This window comes from Pagrus major, chromosome 9 (assembly GCF_040436345.1).
Source record: "Pagrus major chromosome 9, Pma_NU_1.0".
NCBI classification, from domain to species: Eukaryota; Metazoa; Chordata; class Actinopteri; order Spariformes; family Sparidae; genus Pagrus; species Pagrus major.
In genome coordinates, this window is record NC_133223.1 from 33,610,089 (window position 1) to 33,628,988 (window position 18,900).

The 18,900-nt window shown below is 43.8% G+C and overlaps 1 protein-coding gene across 1 annotated transcript in view; it reads left to right on the forward strand.

The window, feature by feature from the left end:
• Positions 1-18,900, forward strand: part of ttn.2 (titin, tandem duplicate 2) — a 196,760-nt gene that overhangs the window by 96,735 nt on the left and 81,125 nt on the right. The window contains exons 120-150 of the mRNA XM_073473204.1: positions 1,422-1,564; positions 4,423-4,546; positions 4,905-5,171; positions 6,032-6,129; positions 6,232-6,400; positions 6,494-6,763; positions 7,325-7,591; positions 8,507-8,785; positions 9,315-9,726; positions 10,113-10,237; positions 10,327-10,593; positions 10,706-10,975; positions 11,325-11,624; positions 11,781-12,083; positions 12,423-12,610; positions 12,716-12,830; positions 13,135-13,422; positions 13,520-13,671; positions 14,176-14,323; positions 14,459-14,758; positions 14,947-15,234; positions 15,329-15,625; positions 15,865-16,051; positions 16,136-16,251; positions 16,336-16,635; positions 16,868-17,167; positions 17,280-17,385; positions 17,695-17,891; positions 17,977-18,282; positions 18,376-18,533; positions 18,758-18,878. Coding sequence (XP_073329305.1) covers positions 1,422-1,564; positions 4,423-4,546; positions 4,905-5,171; positions 6,032-6,129; positions 6,232-6,400; positions 6,494-6,763; positions 7,325-7,591; positions 8,507-8,785; positions 9,315-9,726; positions 10,113-10,237; positions 10,327-10,593; positions 10,706-10,975; positions 11,325-11,624; positions 11,781-12,083; positions 12,423-12,610; positions 12,716-12,830; positions 13,135-13,422; positions 13,520-13,671; positions 14,176-14,323; positions 14,459-14,758; positions 14,947-15,234; positions 15,329-15,625; positions 15,865-16,051; positions 16,136-16,251; positions 16,336-16,635; positions 16,868-17,167; positions 17,280-17,385; positions 17,695-17,891; positions 17,977-18,282; positions 18,376-18,533; positions 18,758-18,878 — 6,861 coding nt within the window. The remainder of the gene's footprint in view (positions 1-1,421; positions 1,565-4,422; positions 4,547-4,904; positions 5,172-6,031; positions 6,130-6,231; positions 6,401-6,493; positions 6,764-7,324; positions 7,592-8,506; positions 8,786-9,314; positions 9,727-10,112; positions 10,238-10,326; positions 10,594-10,705; positions 10,976-11,324; positions 11,625-11,780; positions 12,084-12,422; positions 12,611-12,715; positions 12,831-13,134; positions 13,423-13,519; positions 13,672-14,175; positions 14,324-14,458; positions 14,759-14,946; positions 15,235-15,328; positions 15,626-15,864; positions 16,052-16,135; positions 16,252-16,335; positions 16,636-16,867; positions 17,168-17,279; positions 17,386-17,694; positions 17,892-17,976; positions 18,283-18,375; positions 18,534-18,757; positions 18,879-18,900) is intronic.

Here is an 18,900-nt window from a genome sequence, read left to right on the forward strand (position 1 = left end):
CCAATCTGAACATCTAACTCTCAAGAAAGCCAGAGAGCATGTTTCCAAAAATGTGAAACTGTTGATTAATTTCATGCAAATTGTCAATTAATAGCAGCATTTATATTCATTCAAAAGTGAATGTCACACTACAGAGATGTGAGCTGCTCCAACAACAAGAAAAACCTTTCTGATGGACAAAGAGTTATCAGGCTGAGATAAAGTATCTCATAAAACACAGATAAGGTGCGTTTGTTTAGAAGTTAACAGCAAATCTGAGAGTCGTTCAGTAAAACAAGACATTTTTCTCAACGAACCAACAAACAGAAAAATAAACACAAAACTGTTACCCAACGTTACCAGCAAAATATTGTATTGCGTCTTCATCCTGAGTAAAATCATTTCTCTGTTTGCACCCATCAAAGCTAGTTTGAGGATGTGTATGATTCATTCCTTGCTGAGATTCGCACCAGTAAGACATACACTTAATATATTATACACTGCAGCAGAAACCTCCATCTTAACAAATCATTCATTCTCATATTTTAGGATGTTTTTTAATGCAACTACAACAAAATTCAGCCAATATGTATGTTATAATTTAATCGCAGCCACTGGTTTCCTGGTTTCTATATTTGTGAACAGATATAGTTTTAAAAATCTCGATGTGATAGCTCGCTTAGCCTGCAGAGACGACTCTGGCAGAGCAGATAATGACTGTAAACACTTCAGACTGACAGCTTGCTGATTAAATGGACAGTCCAGCTCTCAGCTGGCTGTCACTGACACTTCACACGGTCTTTAACTGGCCGTTAAGGGGCTTTAATTCAGGAATGTGAAGAAGCCCGTTGTAAATAGTTGATGCTGCTTGTTAATCTAAACTGACATACTGGATCCTCAGTCCGGCCCGCGTAACCAAAACTTCCACAACACCGGTTACATGTCAGCGTTACAACACAGGCACGATGTCGGCATTTTCTGCAGTGTGACGTTGGGTAACTCCTGCCAGGAGTGCCACATTCTCCTTTTCCAGGAAAATTGCAGGCTGGTGATTGACAGGAGCAGATAGTCTTCTCCTGATGGGTTTGGCAGAAGGTGGCTCTCAGCCAATCAGGCCCCTCGGTTATTTTAGAAGCCACATGCCTTATCTAGAGCAGGTTTGCAGTGATTGGCAGGGGGGAGGACGCGACCCTGTCTCTCACTGGTTTGTGGCAGCCATATACATCTGACGGCAGGTCGTATGCTAATGAGCTTGCCCCCCGAATGCCAAGTCCCAGGGTAGCTGGCTTCAGTTGTCCTGAGGGCTTCAGCGGCCTGCCTTCAGCTCAACCGCACCATGAGGATTAGCTGTTGAGGATTAGCCGTTTCTCTCTGGGATTTTTGGATCTATTGACCTGATTTGGGAGGGGGTGGACTAACCATGTCTTCTCCCCAATCCAAAGCCCGAGTGATCGGCCTGATGAGGCCTCTGAAGGATGTCACCGTGACCGCCGGAGAGACGGCTACCTTCGAGTGCGAGCTGTCATACGAAGGCATCGCTGTCGAGTGGTTCCTTGGGGGTACAAAGCTGGAACCAAGCGACAGAGTAAGTCCCAACACACCTGACCAAGTCCTCACCATTTCTCTGTAACACAGACAGGCTCAAAGATTGACTGACTTCCTCTAACCATCCCCGACACACACAAGACCTGTTGACATTCAGTTATAAAGACTTCAGGCCTTGTGGTGGTTCTGGTCAAGAGCCAGAGCCGCTGTTTCCCTTTGTATTTGTACACAATGTTCGGTTTTCTTTGCACCACGCTGCTCCAGCTTCAGTCTGTCTTCATATAAGGGCCTGCTGGTGGAGCTTCAGGATTCCAGCCGAGCATTCGATCCTTGTTTTGTGATAACGCAGGCAGGGAGGCTTTTCTGCCCTGCAAGCGTTTCTACAGGGTTATTTTTAACAGCTGCAGGAGGTTGAGGCGCAGGGCAGGTGGCAACAGGAGCTATTTGACAGCTTCAGTTTTAAAAACACGGGACCCGCTGTAAATGTTTGTGCTTGCTTTGAAATCGTTGCTGCTTTCACGCTGATATAAGAGTTGACAAGAGCTTGCGTGGTGGAGGCCCTGAAATGATATCCAGTCATAACGCAGGATTAGTTCGATTATCGGATGTAACCTGAGAACTCTGAGGTTTCCTAAGAAACACGATCTCTCTCTGGGTTGTGCAAGTGTGATTGACTGCATGTTACATGTTCAATATGGTGGACACATTCACACGCTCCATCAACTGTTTCATCACACCTCAAAATAAAGCTGCTCGTTGTTGTCTGACTGTTTGGTAGATCACACTGAAGCGTTTTGCTTGTTTATTTTGAATATAAGTTAATATAAAGTGATTACATGAAAAAAGGAGTTTTAGTGTTATTTATTTGGATGCAGCATACGTCAACTATTCAATGTAAACAGTGTAACTAACGGAAATTAAATAGATTGTTACCGTCCAAACAATGACACTGATTCATGCTGTTACATCTGAAAAACGAAATGAAATGGAACAAACACATTTTGCAAGAAGATTAAGAAAAATATGACTGAGCTGAGTCTTATTGAAGAGTTTAAAACCACAGAACTGGAAAAACATCCAGGTTTAGAGGCGGCTAAAGTCGGATATTAAGCCTTTAAAAGTAGTAAATAAATCCCATAAAACACAACAGTTTGTCTGGCCACATATGTAGTTTCAGTGAGATGTAACAGACCAACAGGAAGCCAATAAAGCAATAAAATGGCCCAAACTGTCACCAAACAAGCCCACACAAACAAAAACCAGTTAAAGCGACATTTGGATAAATAAAAGTGTTCCAGTCTGTAGATAAGAAAACTACACAACCTTCTGAAAAACACGAGAACTAATCTGAGATTTTAGATTCATCTTGACTGAAATTGCAACTTAGAAGTTTAGCTGCTCTGCTGTTTTAACGTACTTCACCCCTGAATACAAAACAAAAAATCATTTGAAGCAAATACGATCACATTTACCTGGCTGGTGTATCCTCTTTGAAACATCGACAAACACATTTTTAAAACTGAATTTTAACTCATTGGCACTGAAAAATAAAATGTTCATAGTATTCTTAGCTGTTTATTTGGTCAGGAAAGAGATCAACTGCAAAATGATCCAAGAAAAACAAAGAAAAGTACATGATGATTAACTGTATAGTAAAGATGTTTTTATAATCTTACAACACCAAAAAATAGAGATAACTGTATCCATGTTTCTTTTGTTATACTTCAAGAAAAACAAAGATTGGTAAAGATGACAACTTCAGTAATAGAAATACCATATGTTTAATTCCTTCAGTGAAGAATGTAGCCGTGGGCTCAGACAACTCGGTGTGATATACAGTCTTGGATGTGGTAAAATCAGCCGTCAGGTGTCAAAGGTCTGTAGTTTAAATTGGGGGAAGGAAAGCAGCTGCCTGCGTTCGTTTTAGCTGTCAGGGCTCAGCTGACTGACTGTGTGTGTGCTGGAGACAAGACAGCCCAAAACTTCACTCTCAATTCAACCTCACAGACAAAACTCAGGGTTTTTGAATCCCACAAGCTGTCTGACTCTTGATTGTATACCTGGCAGGTACTCTTGAGGGAAGTAATCCCCCAAATCACTGATACTGTGTCCTCTAAATGTAATAGACGATGTTACGGGATGATGATAAAACACTGTTATCTTATTCTGTTAGCCTGACAGGTGCAGTCCAGGGCAATACAACACAAAGTCTGTCCTTTGAACCTCACAGACAACTAGATGATAAAACCATGATCTCGCTAGCCTTGAGTCCGTGATATAGTCCTGACAGACACAGTTGTGGGAAATAATCCCCCAAATCACCTTAATGATCACTGACTGTAAAATCCTCAATCTGACTGACTCTGTTGATCCTATCAGGCGGTGCTCAGGGCATAGCTGCAAGGTGCATATCCATTTGATGTTATTAGAAGTTAAATGGCCGGTATGGCTCATCAGAAGTGACTTTAAGACAACGCTCAAAGAAACCAGCAGTAAAATGACCCTCTAAAGGAGTTAAGGAACAGCTTGGGTAGAGAGGGAGACAAGATTCAGGGAAACCTGCTCTGTTGGACCTACAGGCGAAGGTCTGGGCATATTAAACTCCATGGCTTATATTATATATGTTGGGACTACAGGTCATGTTCAGGGCATGTTAAATCTGATCTTGACTCTTTTGAACCTGACAGGTTGTGTTCAGGGAAGGTTTAAACCTGTTAGTAAATGACTGTTGAACCTACAGACCATGTTCAGGGCCCATTAAGCCTGATACTGATTGACTCTGTTGAGCCTACAGGTAAAGTTCAGGGCACTTTAAACCTTTTGACTCTTGAGTTTAACCTTCAGACCATGTTCAGGGCATGTTAAGCCCTTGCTGACTGACTCTGTTGAATCCGACAGGTGGTGGTGAAGGCAGAAGATAAAGTCCACAGCCTGACTCTGCGGGACGTCCAGCTGAATGAAGCTGGACAAGTCAAACTCACCGCCAAAGACTTCCAGACCGACGCCAACCTCATTGTCAGAGGTAAGACTAGTCTCTGAAAATCTTGCTTTTGTTGACGTCCAGCTGACATCTCACCTTACTGCAGTGGTGTGATCCCAGATGTGTTACTACGCTGTGACGTCACTAATGGGCGTGGTTACAGGTGCAACAGAGCACACTTATGAACAGTGGAGAAATTTATCTGACACTTTCAACCAGAGAGGGCAGCAAAACACTTTCCAGCCTGGTATGAAGTCATTATAAAAACAGCAGATTTTCAATGAAAGTTCTGCATTGGGTTTAATAACAAGGAAAAGAAGCTTTGTTTTTGCTGCTCTAGTTAAGCAGAGTAGAAACTAAACGTCTGTTCTGCTTCTTTTTTTTTTTTTCATGTATTCAGAGCCGGCTGTCGAGTTCACGAAGCCTCTGGAGGACCAGACGGTGGAGGAGGAAACCACCGCCACACTCGAGTGTGAAGTTTCCAGAGAGAACGCAGAGGTACGATGGTTCAGAGACGGACAGGATATCCGCAAGACCAAGAAGTACGAGATGATCGTCGACGGCCGCAAGAGAGCGCTGCTCATTCACGACTGCACCCTGGACGACTCAAGGACATACACTTGTGACGCTAAAGACTTCAAAACCTCCTGCTTCCTCAACGTTGAACGTGAGTACAGCTGTAAAATACAAAATGTTACTGAAGGAACCTTTCTAAGAGTTGAGGAACTCCATCTCTGTTAAAGGACCCGCTTTAAAGTTCTAGTTAAGACCCCCTCCGTAGAAGTAAAGGGACAAATCATTAGAGTAAAAGATCATTAAAATGTTTTAGGTGAACCTTATAAAAGCTAAGGAATATTTTATAAGACTAAGTAGAGTTCAGGAACCCCTCAAAAAACATAATCCCTTGCTAGGGTAAAGAGACCCCCGATTAAAGTTAAAAATCCCACCAAAAATTTTAAATCTAATTTAAGGAATTTAGAATTACTCCTCTGGGTTAAGGAACCTCTATAAAAATAAAGAATCACTTATTTGAGTTAAGGAACCCTTTGATAACAGTTAGGGAACCATTTATAAGACCTAAGGAAAAAAGTTAAGGAAGTTTACATTTGTGTGTTGGAGTTGACGACAAGGAACCCCTACAAACGATTAATGACCTTCTATAAAAGTTAAGAAACCCTTTATAAGACTTAAAAAAATAAAGGAATCCCTTGTTAGAGTTAAAAACCCATCAAAAGAGACCCCTCATAAGAGTTAAGGGACCATTTATAAGGGTATTAAGGGACCTCTTGAAAAAGCAAAAGAACCCCTTGTTAGAGACAAGGAACCCTCCGTAAGTGTTAAGGCACCTCGGCTAATTTTTGTTTGTTTGTTTGTTTTTTTTGGTATAAAGAGGCATTAAAAAAAAGATAATCCCTAATATTACATAAGGATGCTCCGTACCAGAGTTAAGGGATTCTCATTAGACCTGAAGGATTTGTGAGAAGTGAGTGAATCACCCTGTTAATCCTTCGTTCTGCGTGTCAACAGCTCCACATATCGAGTTCTCCAAGCCGCTGCACGATGTCGAGGTCCGAGAGAAGGAATCTGCCAGGTTTGAGTGTGAAGTCTCCAGAGAGGACGTCAAAGTGAGCACACTGCTTTGTCTGTTTGTTTAGATGAACTATGATTACAGTAACATTTAAAATCATATTTCTGTTTTGAACCTCCTCGTGCTTGCTGCCTCGCAGGTCCGCTGGTTTAAGGATGGAAGTGAAATTAGAAAGGGGAAGAAGTATGAAATTGTCGCTGAAGGTCGCCAACACATCCTCATCATCCACAAGTCTGTGTTTGACGATGAGGCTGAATACGAATGTGACGCCAAGACCTCAAAATCCTCCGGCATGCTCACCGTCATTGGTAAGAATAAACCCACTGCGATCACGTAAGACTCCTGAATTTAGCTGTGATGTTCAGTTGATATCTGACCTGCGTCTGTTTCTCTAATTGCAGAGGAGGAGGCGAGGTTCATCAAGAACTTGTCCAACGTGGAGGGAACTGAGACTGACAGCGTGAAGCTGATCTGTGAGGTCTCCAAACCCAGCGCTGATGTTACCTGGTACAAAGGAGATGAGGAACTGCCTGAGGGCGGCCGCTACGATAACATCGTTGATGGGAAGAGGAGGATCCTCCTCATCCAGGACCTGAAGATTGCTGACGCTGGAGAGTACAACTGCAGGCTGAGTCCCAGCATCAAAACCTCCGCAAACCTCAAGATTAATGGTATGAAAAGAAAATGTTTTCTGATCACTTCCAAGCGTCTTTATCTTTATAGAACTTTCCAAAAACAAAGATTAAGATGTTTTTAGTTTGATTGGTTCTGATGTTTCTCTTTTTGGTACCAGATGAAATTAATAGACAGATTCAGGTTGTCTGCATGTCCTCAAAAAGTATTACATTTAATTCCATAAATAACTGACGTTTAAATAGTCTTAAATTTGAATATGTGAGGTCTTAATTGCTTCAAACATTTGATCAAATGTCATTAATCTATCTTTGAATTCATTTTTGTCACAATCTTCTGAGCGAACTTCCACATTTCTGATATTACAAATCTTTTTACTTTGTTTTTACCTGTTGGCAAAATGTAGATGAACCTAACTCACTCTAATAACAATATTCCAACATAAAACCTGCACCGGACCACATACATACTATATACCTTTCAGTTTCCTGCAATACTTGTTTTTTATTTATAAATATAAAAACTTGCTTTATTATAGAAATCAACCAATCTCAGACCAAACTAACCTCTGCTCCCTGGCGATGCTTCCTGCGTTTCAGAACTGGCTGCTGAGTTCATCTCTCGGCCGAAGAGCCAGGAAGTGGTTGAGAGCGAGAAGGCAGAGTTCACCTGCTCCGTCTCCAAGGAAACCTTTGAGGTCAAATGGATGAAAGACGGCAAAGAGCTAGAGGCAGGAGAGAAATACCAGATGGTGAGTGATGGCAAGAGACGAACTCTGGTCATCAAGAGCTGCGAGCTCAAAGACGAGGGCGGATACGTGGTGATGATCGGAGAGACCAGAGCCAGCGCTGACCTCACTGTGCTCGGTAAGCCCCGCCCACACACTCATTTTATATAAAGTCAAGAGGGGAAAAACTTTAAGTTTACCCGCATCACTAAAAATACCAGCTAGTTTTAAATAAGTTTAATTAATAGAAACAGAAATGCCATTTTTGTATCACTGTATATGCTTTAGACCTTTTTGGAGCTAATTCACTCATTTTGTCAAAGTTTTAAATGTTCTCCTTGTTTGATAATAATAATTATGACACAGAAGACAGGAGAACAAATGTATATAAGCACATTCCTGCTAGAGAAAGAAAAGAATAAATGAAACGTCATAAAAAAAATACTCATGTCAAGAAAAAAATGAAAAAAATGAAATTAATAAATTAAATTAAGTCAAATATTTGACTTTTTTAAACTGGAAATCGACTACAGTAAATAAAAATGTCAACTTCCGATCATGATTTGGAAATTCAAAACTCTTTTTTAGCAGCAGAACCGAGCTTCCATAGATTCAAGATGTGTGAGGTGTTGTAAACAAATACAGTGTTTGTGTTTTTCTATTTTTCATCATATATTTCACTTGAAGTTTAATTAGTTAAGTTTCAACTTAAAAAAAACATCTAATGAAGAAAAAATCAATAAATAAATCAATTTTCTCTACAATGTTATTTTCTTTGAATTTTATTTTTTTATGTTAGTTCAACTTCTAGCTTAATTTTGTTCTAGCTTTTGTGTTAACTAATTCAATCAAATTAAGCCTTAACAAAAACTACTTTTAACTATTTATTGAGTGTTTTTAACTTCAGCGTCACCCTCAACATAAAGAAATCAACAGACTTCGTGACTTGAGCTTGATCTCATTAACACTTATAACAGCAGTCTGAGTAAATTTACACAATGAGGCTCAGAAAGTTTTGCTCATCAGTGTCTCCGGTGTCTCTTTTGTCCTGCAGAGAAACTGAAGATCATCACTCCACTGAAGGACACGGAGGCCAAAGAAGGACAGGAAGTCGTCCTGAACTGCGAGGTGAACACAGAGGGAGCGAAGGCCAAGTGGCTGAAGAATGAGGAGACATTGTTCGAGAGCAGCAAGTATGTGATGGTCCAGAGAGACAACGTCTTCTCCCTGAGGATCAGAGACCCCAAGAAGGGAGATGATGGCACCTTCAGCATCAACCTGACCAATCAGAGAGGAGAGCACGCCAAGAGCTCCTGCAACCTCTCTGTCAAAGGTCAGTGGTTCACAGAGACGGGTTTACTTCATTAGTTACTACTTCTTTAATTACTTCATCAGAGACAGAATCTAAAGTATTACTAGTATTTAAACGAAGAAGCCATCACTAACTGAGGGACATATTGAATAAAATACTGTGATTACCAACCTAACATATTCATTTTCAGAGGTTCATCTTTTTATTAATAACAGTCATGTCTAACAATGCAGAAATTACAGAAGCCCTAAACTGCCGTGGGTCGAACATACGTATTATCTCCTCTGTTTTCTGTGATGAGCTCAATTTTATTTGTAAAACTAGAGTTTGATAACATGCAAACAAAAGTAAAGCAGCACCCACTTCCTGTTCTAGACTGGATGTCTGTCACCATTCAGAGACTCTTTATGTGAATAAGATTAGAAACAAATGAGATTTAAGTTATTTTTCTTTTGTTTCGGATCCCTCATGAGTTGGGATTCTTTCTACAACACTGAACACTGTTTCTTGTGTTGATCATGTGTCTGTTGTGATGTTTTGTGTTGTTCAGAGGAGAGTCTGAGGATCGTGGTTCCTCTGGAGGACATCGACACTCAGGAGAAGAAGACCGTGAGCTTCTCCTGTAAAGTCAACAGGCCCAACGCCACCCTGAAGTGGATGAAGGCCGGCGAGGAGATCACCTTCAACAAACATATCATTTACAGAGTTGACAAAGACAAGCACACGCTGACCATTAAAGACTGCAAGCTGGCCGACGAGGGTGAGTACACCGCAGTCGCCGCTGAAGACAGCAAGTCCACAGCAGAGCTGATCATCAGCGAGGCGCCGACAGACTTCTCCATACAACTGAAGGACCAGACCATCACCGAGTTCGAGGATGCAGAGTTCACATGCAAGCTGACCAAAGAGAAAGCAGAGGTTAAGTGGTACAGAAACGGACGTGAGATCAGAGAAGGACCAAGGTACGTCACCACAGAACCCTCAGAACCTCATTCATAAACTCAATATAACTTTATTTTAAAAGCTATGGAAAGATATTTTCTCAATCTGCTCTTCATGTGAATGATGAGGTCCTACACGAACACTTTATTTTCTGCTAAAGTTACAACTGTTCCGTCATTTCACAGGAGAGATTTTATTTTATTTTCATGGTTTTTGACCTTTTGGTTGTAAATTTTAACTTTGGATGTTTTTACACAAACTTTAATTAACTTACATGTTGCAGTAAAAAGTAACATCTGAAACCTAGTTTTCAGGAGCCTCTACCACCCTGAAACTCACATGGCTTCGCATTTGAGATTTGCAGTGTATCATGCTCACTTTTAAATAACATACTTTTTTTTCCCAGATACACATTTGAAAAAGATGGAAAGATGTGCACCTTGCGTATCAAAGAGTGCAGACCGGATGATGAGTGTGAATACGCCTGTGGTGTGGACGACAAGAGATCCAGAGCCAGGCTCTTTGTTGAAGGTAAAGTTTGTCAGAATTTACTCTGTATGAACTATTTTTCATGTTCCTACTCTGGATGAACCCTTCATTAATCTCTTTCCATCCTACAGAGATCCCAGTGGAGATCATCAGACCGCCACAGGACGTGTTCGAACCTCCAGGCTCGGATGTTGTGTTCGAGGTGGAGCTGAACAAAGACAGAGTGGAGGTGAAGTGGTTGAGGAACAACATGACGGTCGTCCAGGGAGACAAATACCAGATGATGAGCGAGGGTAAAGTCCACAGACTGCAGGTGTGTGAGATCAGACCTCGAGATCAGGGAGAGTACAGACTCATTGCCAAGGACAAAGATGCCAAGGCCAAGCTGGAGCTGGCAGGTAAGAGTTCAGGAAATAAGAATAATAATAATAATCACATGTTGTGAATGTAAGGACATGTTTGGTTAGACTAATGGTAGTATAACTTACTTACTCTCCCCTCCTCCTCCAGCTGTGCCTAAGATAAAGACCACAGACCAGAACTACGTCACAGACGCCAGGAAGCCCATCGTCATGGCCGTCCCCTACAGCGCCTACCCACAGGCCGAGGCAGACTGGCTGTACAACAACCTGAGTCTGCCGAAAGACAACATCCACACATCTGCCGACCGCACAGAGTACCGGCTGAAGGACCCCATGAAGACCGATGAGGGCCGCTACAAGATCATCATCAAGAACAAACACGGAGAAGGAGAGGCCTTCATCAACCTGCAGGTCATCGGTGAGTTCTCGAAAGCTAAAATTGTTTGCTAACGACCAACGGTTGGTCAACTGCAGCAGGTTTTCTACAAAGTTAAAGCAAGTTAACACAAACATAATCAAAAAATACTGGATACCGAAACTTTTTATACATAATCAGTCAACAAGATGTTAAAATTACACTAATGTTAGATGTTAGAACTTATATTACCTGTTTCTTGTTGGTTGTTAAATCTCCAGGGAAGTGATGAGAGGATGGTGTTGTAGGTGGGGGATAAGTGGTGTCGCAGATGAGGATTAAAAAAAAAAAAAAAAAAAAATTGGCATTACACTGTTTCCAATACATTAATGTAACGTAAATGTCCTTGTAGATGTCCCGGGACCCGTGAAGAACCTGCAGGTGATCGACACAGCTGATGGTGAGGTCAGCCTGGCATGGGAGGAGCCCGAGAGTGATGGTGGCAGCAAGGTCATCAGCTATGCGGTGGAGAGACGCGACGTGAAGCGCAAGACCTGGACGCTGGCCACAGACCACGCTGAGAGTCCCGAGTACACAGTGACAGGACTCCATAAGGACTCCATGTACCTGTTCAGAGTCTGCGCCCGAAACCGGGTGGGCAGTGGACCCAACGTAGAGACCGACAAACCTGTACAGGCCAAGAACAAGTTTGGTAAGATTTACTTTTATTTTCATAATATTTTCATGGTAAATGGTTGGTGATTTGAATTGGGCACGAATAATAATAAATAATACCCTGTAAACAAATTCACTGAACACCAGAATGTCACCCTCAGTTTACTGATCCGTCCCATTTACCTTCCTGTAGACCCTCCTGAGGCTCCTCTGAACGTGATTGTTGGAAACGTCACCAAGTTTGGCTGCACTGTCGCCTGGGAGCCTCCCGAGTCGGATGGAGGTTCACCCATCACCTCTTACATCATCGAGCTGCGTGACAGGACGTCGGTGAAGTGGTCGCCTGTCCAGCTGACCAAAGCTGATGAGCTCAGCGCCATTGTTAACGACGTCATCGAGAACAAAGAGTACATCTTCAGAGTCAAGGCAGAGAACAAAGCTGGTGTCGGCAAGCCCAGCGCCGCCTCAAAGCCCGTCAAGATCATGGATCCAATCGGTAAGTTTGTTTGGAGAAGGTTCATCAGACTTAATAGTTCAATGAAATTATAAATTCTGTTACTTTGGCTAATATGTTTGTATTATTATATTTATATTTATGTATTAAAACCTTCTGGCTTGCAGGTCTTGCCAGTAAAAGCCCTCCATGAACTGCTTTACATTGAAAGCTTAGCTTCAACTCACCTTTATTGTTGCTTCCATTAACATACACAGACTTAACCATGAGATACATTGCATATAATAAAACAGATGAAAACCCACCACAAACTGAAATAAGAGTCACCTTGGTCTCTGCCTCAGTTCCAGTAACATTTGCTCTTTTGTCTGTCTTCTGCAGAACCTCCCAGTCCTCCTCAGAACCTGGTCTCGCAGGACCAGAACAAGAACTCAGTTCAACTCACCTGGGAGACTCCTCTGAGGAACGGAGGCAGCATGATTACTGGGTACATCATCGAGCGCTGTGAGGAGGGCACCGACAAGTGGCTCCGCTGCAACGCTCGTCTCTGCCCCGACCTCTTCTACAAGGTACAGATAACAATTCAAATACATCCTGATTAAGAGTTCATTTCTTTGAGAGGTTTATAGGGGTCTATTCACAAATTCACTCACTCACTTGACTTTTTGTTTCAGGTGCCTGGTCTGAAATACGGAACCAAGTACAACTACAGAGTGTTTGCTGAAAACGCTGCTGGACTCTCTGACCCATCAAACACCATCGGACCTCTGCTGGCTGACGACCCACATTGTAAGAGTTTCATCATCAGTGATTCTTTAATGTTTATTGTAGCAGTTATGTGACAGTTCACACGAATTATATCACACTATTGTGAAGGAACATACCCTGCAAAGACGAGGCTGTTAATTCACAGGAAAAAGCTCTCCAGCTTCTTCATTGTGGAATTCGTCCAGTTGTAGTGGAGGCCCATAACTGTCTGAATAGGCAAACTGATAGAAAGTGGGTCCCTTAAAAAACTATATGTACAGTACCAAACTGTGTACAGTACATATAATGTTTGAGTTCCCATCATGCCTCTCTCTCCCCTCCCCAGTCGCCCCAACCTTCGACCTGAGCGGTTTCAAAGACGGCCTGGAGGTGATCGTCCCTCAGCCTCTCACCATCAGAGTCCCCATCACCGGATACCCAATTCCCGTTGCCAAGTGGACCTTCGGAGAGAAGGAGCTGACCACTGCTGACGAACGTGTCACCATGACAACCAAGTCCACATTCACAGAACTGATCGTCACACCGAGTGTCCGCCCGGACAAAGGCACCTACACCCTGCAGCTGGAGAATGATGTAACATCCGTCTCTGGAGATATCGAAGTCAACGTCATCGGTACGATGATGAAAAACTATTGTATTTTTTCTGGTTCCAAACTTTTTATTTTTTGTTAAGCTTTAGATTTCACTGTATTTGTGTTTGTGTCCCCCAGCGGCGCCCAGTGCTCCAAAAGACTTTAAGGTTGTGGAGGTGACCCGGCAGCATGTCCACCTGAGCTGGGAGGCTCCAGAGCATGACGGAGGAAGCCCTCTGACCGGCTACCAGGTGGAGAAACGCGACGTGTCCCGCAAGACCTGGGTCAAGGTACGTCATCAACATCTGTGTTCAACTCAGCTGATGATTACAATTCATGTTCTTCAAGTGTACTTTAAAAGAACAGTTCACCCCAAAAGAAGTAAAATCCAGTCATTATATCCTCCCAGTCAGGTGTTTCATAGTCCACAAAACATTTCTGGAGTTTCACAGCAAAACAGCCATGCAGCATCCTGCTAAACAACTAAAGTAGCCATAAAATGGCTTCTTACAGCTCGTCCAGCGTACTTTTCCAGAAGCCCCGAGATCCCAAATTGATTCTAAAAGACATTATTTACACCTTCAATGCACAGTCGAGACATCTTTTCAAATCCATTTTGGATTTTAATTACACTGTTTTTTTGGATTGTGGTGCTGTGTAGGGTTCTGTAGTTATCAGGAATATTCTCTCACACTCCAACTGCTGCATCAGGGTCTTTATTCAGCTGAACTAAAGATCTCTTTGACCTGACATTTGACAGCAATCTCAAAGTCTCTCTCTCTGTTCTCTCTCAGGTTGTCACAGGTATCCAGGATCAGGAGTTCACAGTCACTGATGTGGTTGAAGGGAAGGAGTATCTGTTCAGGGTCACTGCCTGCAACAAGTGTGGACCAGGAGAGCCAGCGTACATCGACGAGCCCATCAATGTCTCCTCTCCTGCCAGTAAGTCAAAAATGTCTCTCATTAATGAGCTTAAAGAAAGTAAATAAGATTTAAGGTCTTAAGAGTCTTAAGAAGTGCACAGCATGATTAACGTCCTATTGAACTTTCTAACCCCTCCGTCTTATTGCCCTCCAGCCATCCCCGACCCTCCAGAGAACCTGAGATGGAGAGACAAGTCAGCCAGCGGCATTTTCCTGACCTGGGAGCCACCCAAATATGATGGCGGCACCGGCATCCGAGGCTACAACGTGGACCGCCTCCAGAGAGGAACCGATAAATGGGAGCCCTGTGGCGACATGGTGCCAGAGCTGAAATGCCAGGTCACGGGTCTGATTGAGGGCCAGTGGTACGCCTACAGAGTCCGAGCCCTGAACCGACTTGGAGCCAGCATGCCCTGCAAGGCCACAGACGAGATCCAGGCTGTTGATCCCAAAGGTACCTAGACATTACTTTAATCCTCTCATGTTCAAAAGGTGCAGTAGAGTGAGGAGGATTTATCGCAATTAATTAAACTTGCCCAGCAGTTTTTGATAAAGTTTTAGTTTACTTTCTATAAACTTTGTGTTAATCATCATCTAAACTGAAAACTTCTGACTGACCCTTTGTCCTTATTGTCCATGCAGAGGCTCCAGAGATCCAGCTGGATGCCAAGCTACTTGCTGGTTTGACCGCCAAGGCCGGCAGCAAGATTGAACTCCCCGCCGAGGTGACGGGTAAGCCCGAACCTCGTGTGAAATGGACCAAGGCCGACCTGGTCCTCAAACCTGATGACAGGGTGTCCATCGACACAAAGCCAGGACACTCCACTGTCACCATCACCAAGACCAAGAGAGACGACAGCTCCACCTACATCATTGAGGCCACCAATAGCAGCGGCCGTGCCACTGCCACCGTCGACGTCAACATCCTTGGTACGACCAGTTCACAACGGAGAAGAGGAATTAAACGTTTTTCATGGTGGCTTTCTTCTGGTTAATTAAATCTAAATGTTCTTTCCTCACACAGATAAGCCTGGTCCTCCGGCTGCCTTCGACATCTCCGAGATCACCAACGAGTCTGCCTTCCTGGCCTGGAACCCGCCACGTGACGACGGCGGCTCTAGAGTCACCAACTACATCGTGGAGCGCCGAGCTGTCGACAGCGAGATCTGGCACCGGCTGTCCTCCACCATTAAACAGACCACATACAAAGCTGTGGGCCTTGTCAAGTTCAAGGAATACATCTTCAGAGTCTTTGCTGAGAACCAGTTTGGTGTCGGCCCACCAGCTGAGCACCCATCCATCATCGCCAGATACCCCTTCGGTAGGTCACCTGACCAAAGACTATCACAAACGTAATATCAAACTTCACAGTAAATATGAAGCTAAAGCCAGCTAACTCACTAAAGATTCATTAGCATTTGTACTTGGAGATTATCAGCACATGTGAAAGACATTTGTTTTAATCTCAGACAAAGAGGGATCCCAATTCTGTGGGTCTACTTGGCTTCAGTCCAGTTATTGTTGCTTGGACTAACCTCTGGCCTCCTGTCTTGTCCTCAGACACTCCTGGAGCTCCTTACAAGCTGGAACCTTCAGATATCGCTAAGGACTCCCTGACTCTGTCCTGGTACGAACCTGATGAGGATGGAGGAAGTCCCATCACTGGATACTGGGTGGAGAGATACGAACCTGACCACGACAAGTGGATCAGATGCAACAAGCTGCCCATCAAAGACACCAACTACAGGTGAGTCTACCTCCTGAAATGAGTTCGACACTGAGCTTCTTTGTTGGATTTCATTGTGCTGATGTAATATGTTTTCTTCTGTAGAGTTAAAGGTCTTCCCACAAGGAAGAAGTACAAGTTCAGAGTCCTGGCTGAGAATCTGTCTGGAACTGGAAAACCCAGCAAGGAGACAGACCCAATCCTTGTCAAAGATCCTATTGGTATGTTTACCTTCTCACTTTAAGTCAGTATGGGCACTTTAAAAAAAAATTTCATTTAGTAACATCATGTTCTTACTCCTCCAGATCCTCCATGGCCTCCTGGTAAACCCACGGTGAAGGATGTGGCCAAAACTTCCTGCTTCTTGATGTGGACCAAACCGGAGCACGACGGCGGAGCCAAGATCGACGGCTACATCATTGAGATGCTGAAGAGTGGAACGACGGACTGGATTCACGTGGCAGAGGACATCACGATGCTTGAGCACTTCCTGAAGGGCCTGATGGAGAAGCAGGAGTACTCGTTCAGGGTACGAGCTGTTAACGTGGCCGGAGAGAGCGAACCGAGCGAGCCCAGTGACCCAGTGCTCTGCAAAGAGAGACTCAGTGAGTTACAAAACAGCCACAACATATCAAACTCATAGTCCAGACAGACAAATTTGCCAACCTGGGGGTCCAGACCCCCACATGCAGTCACCAAGGCTTCACAGGGAGTCGCAAGGGCCTTCTTGATTTTAAGGGGTGTAAGAAAACAGTTGGCCTACATCTCAGCTATTTATTAATACCTGTGAAGAAAACTAAACAGAATGACATGGCATCTTTGTCTTGACCTCCTCAGACCCTCCTAACGCTCCTCGCTGGTTGACCGTCGTCAGCATCAGCAGGAACAGCGCCGACATGAAGTGGACAGCTCCTGAGAGAGATGGAGGCTCACCAGTCACCAACTACGTGGTGGAGAAGCGTGACGTCAGGCGTAAAGGCTGGCAGACCGTGGACACCACAGTCAAGGAGCTGAAGTACACCGTGACTCCGCTCAATGAGGGGTCGCTCTACGTGTTCCGTGTTGCCGCAGAGAACGCTGTGGGCCTCGGACCGTTCTGCGAGCTGCCGGACTCTGTGCTGGCCAAAGACACTTTCAGTAAGAGAGTAGTTCAGTCGTGTATATATGAAATATTTCAATCAGAAGGATGAAGAAAATCCTCATTGTTCGCTTTTTTGATACAGGATGATAAGATTTCTTTTTGTTGCAGCTTCTCCTGGGCCACCGTACGCTCTCACTGTCGATGGTGTGAGCAAAAGATATGTGGACCTGTCATGGGAGGCACCTAAAAACGATGGTGGAAGACCCATCCTCAGGTACTTTTTTTTTTCCACGTAAATCTTTATTAGCAAGAAATTTTCAACATCAAATAAATTCATGCCAGCCTGAAGATGAATTCATTTGCAGCTCCACACCAATGTCACTATTTTTACTTCACTTTTATAATGTTTATTTATTTGTTTTTTAATTTTATTATCCACAACCCCAAACGTTTTTGAGAATAGGCATTGTAGTATTTGACCAAATATCAGAGAAATTATATAGATACATTTCCAACCCCTGATCCATATGTTGCAGCATTTGTTGTCAGTGGTGTAACTGTATGACGCTTGTTTACCTTTCAGATACTCTCTTGAGAAGAAGGAGAAACTTGGTACTCGCTGGGTGAAATGCGGTAAGACTTCAGGTCCAGACTGCAAGTACAGAGTGACCGACGTCATCGAGGGAACAGAAGTTCAGTTCCAGGTCAGAGCTGAGAATGAGGCCGGTGTCGGTCATCCAAGCGAACCCACTGAGATCCTCACCATCGAAGACCCAACAGGTAAGTCCAGTAATGAGTCATGGCTCATTGAAAAAATATAGAGAAGTAGAAAAAAATCTAAATCTGTCCATCCTGTCCCCTCCAGGTGTGCCATCACCACCCATCGAGCTGCACGTGACTGAAGCCAGCAGGGACTTCCTGTCCATCGCCTGGAAGCCTCCGCAGAGGGATGGCGGCAGCCGCATCAGCGGCTACCACATTGAGATGTGTGAGGCCGGCACAGAGAAGTGGATGAGGGTCAACTCTCGTCCAGTGAAGGAGCTGAAGTACCGCGTGGAGGAGGGTGTGGTCCCTGAGAAGGAGTACATCCTGAGAGTGAGGGCCATCAACTCCATCGGAGTGAGCGAGCCCTCCGACATCTCTGAGAACGTCTTCGCCAAAGAATGTGACTGTAAGAACATCAACTCATGCTCCTGTGCAAAGTTCTGTCAATCATCATACAGACACCAACAGGTAAATGAGTTTGTTTTTTCTGTTTTTCCAGGTAACCCAACACTTGAATTCCAGACCCTTGACCTGGTTGTCGTGGAAACAGAGAAGCTTCACATCCCAGTTCCCTTCAGAGCCATCCCCTCGCCCAGAATCACCTGGCACAAGGACGGAAAGGAGCTGAAGGCCGACGAACGCCTCGGCTTCAGGTCAGTGCTAATTTATTCCTTACACTAAAGATTCATTCATGAAATATGCACCGCTTGAATCGTTTTCTCTGCCAATATTCAACATATCAAAAAAGCCATAAATGAATCAGTTTCAGTAAATCATCCACTGATGGTTTTGGTGATTCAGGGTCTTTTTCGTTCTAGTGGGGTTTTTTTTGTCAGTGTGAGAAGCAGTGGCTGATGGGATTGTTTGTGTTCAACAGGAAGGAGTATACTTCCTGTCACCTGGAAGTTGACAGCAGCCTTCACGCTGATGCAGGACAGTACAAAGTGACTCTGGAGAACAAACTCGGAGCTGCCAGCGCCACCATCAACGTCAAAGTCATCGGTACACAAATAAACAAGTTTTA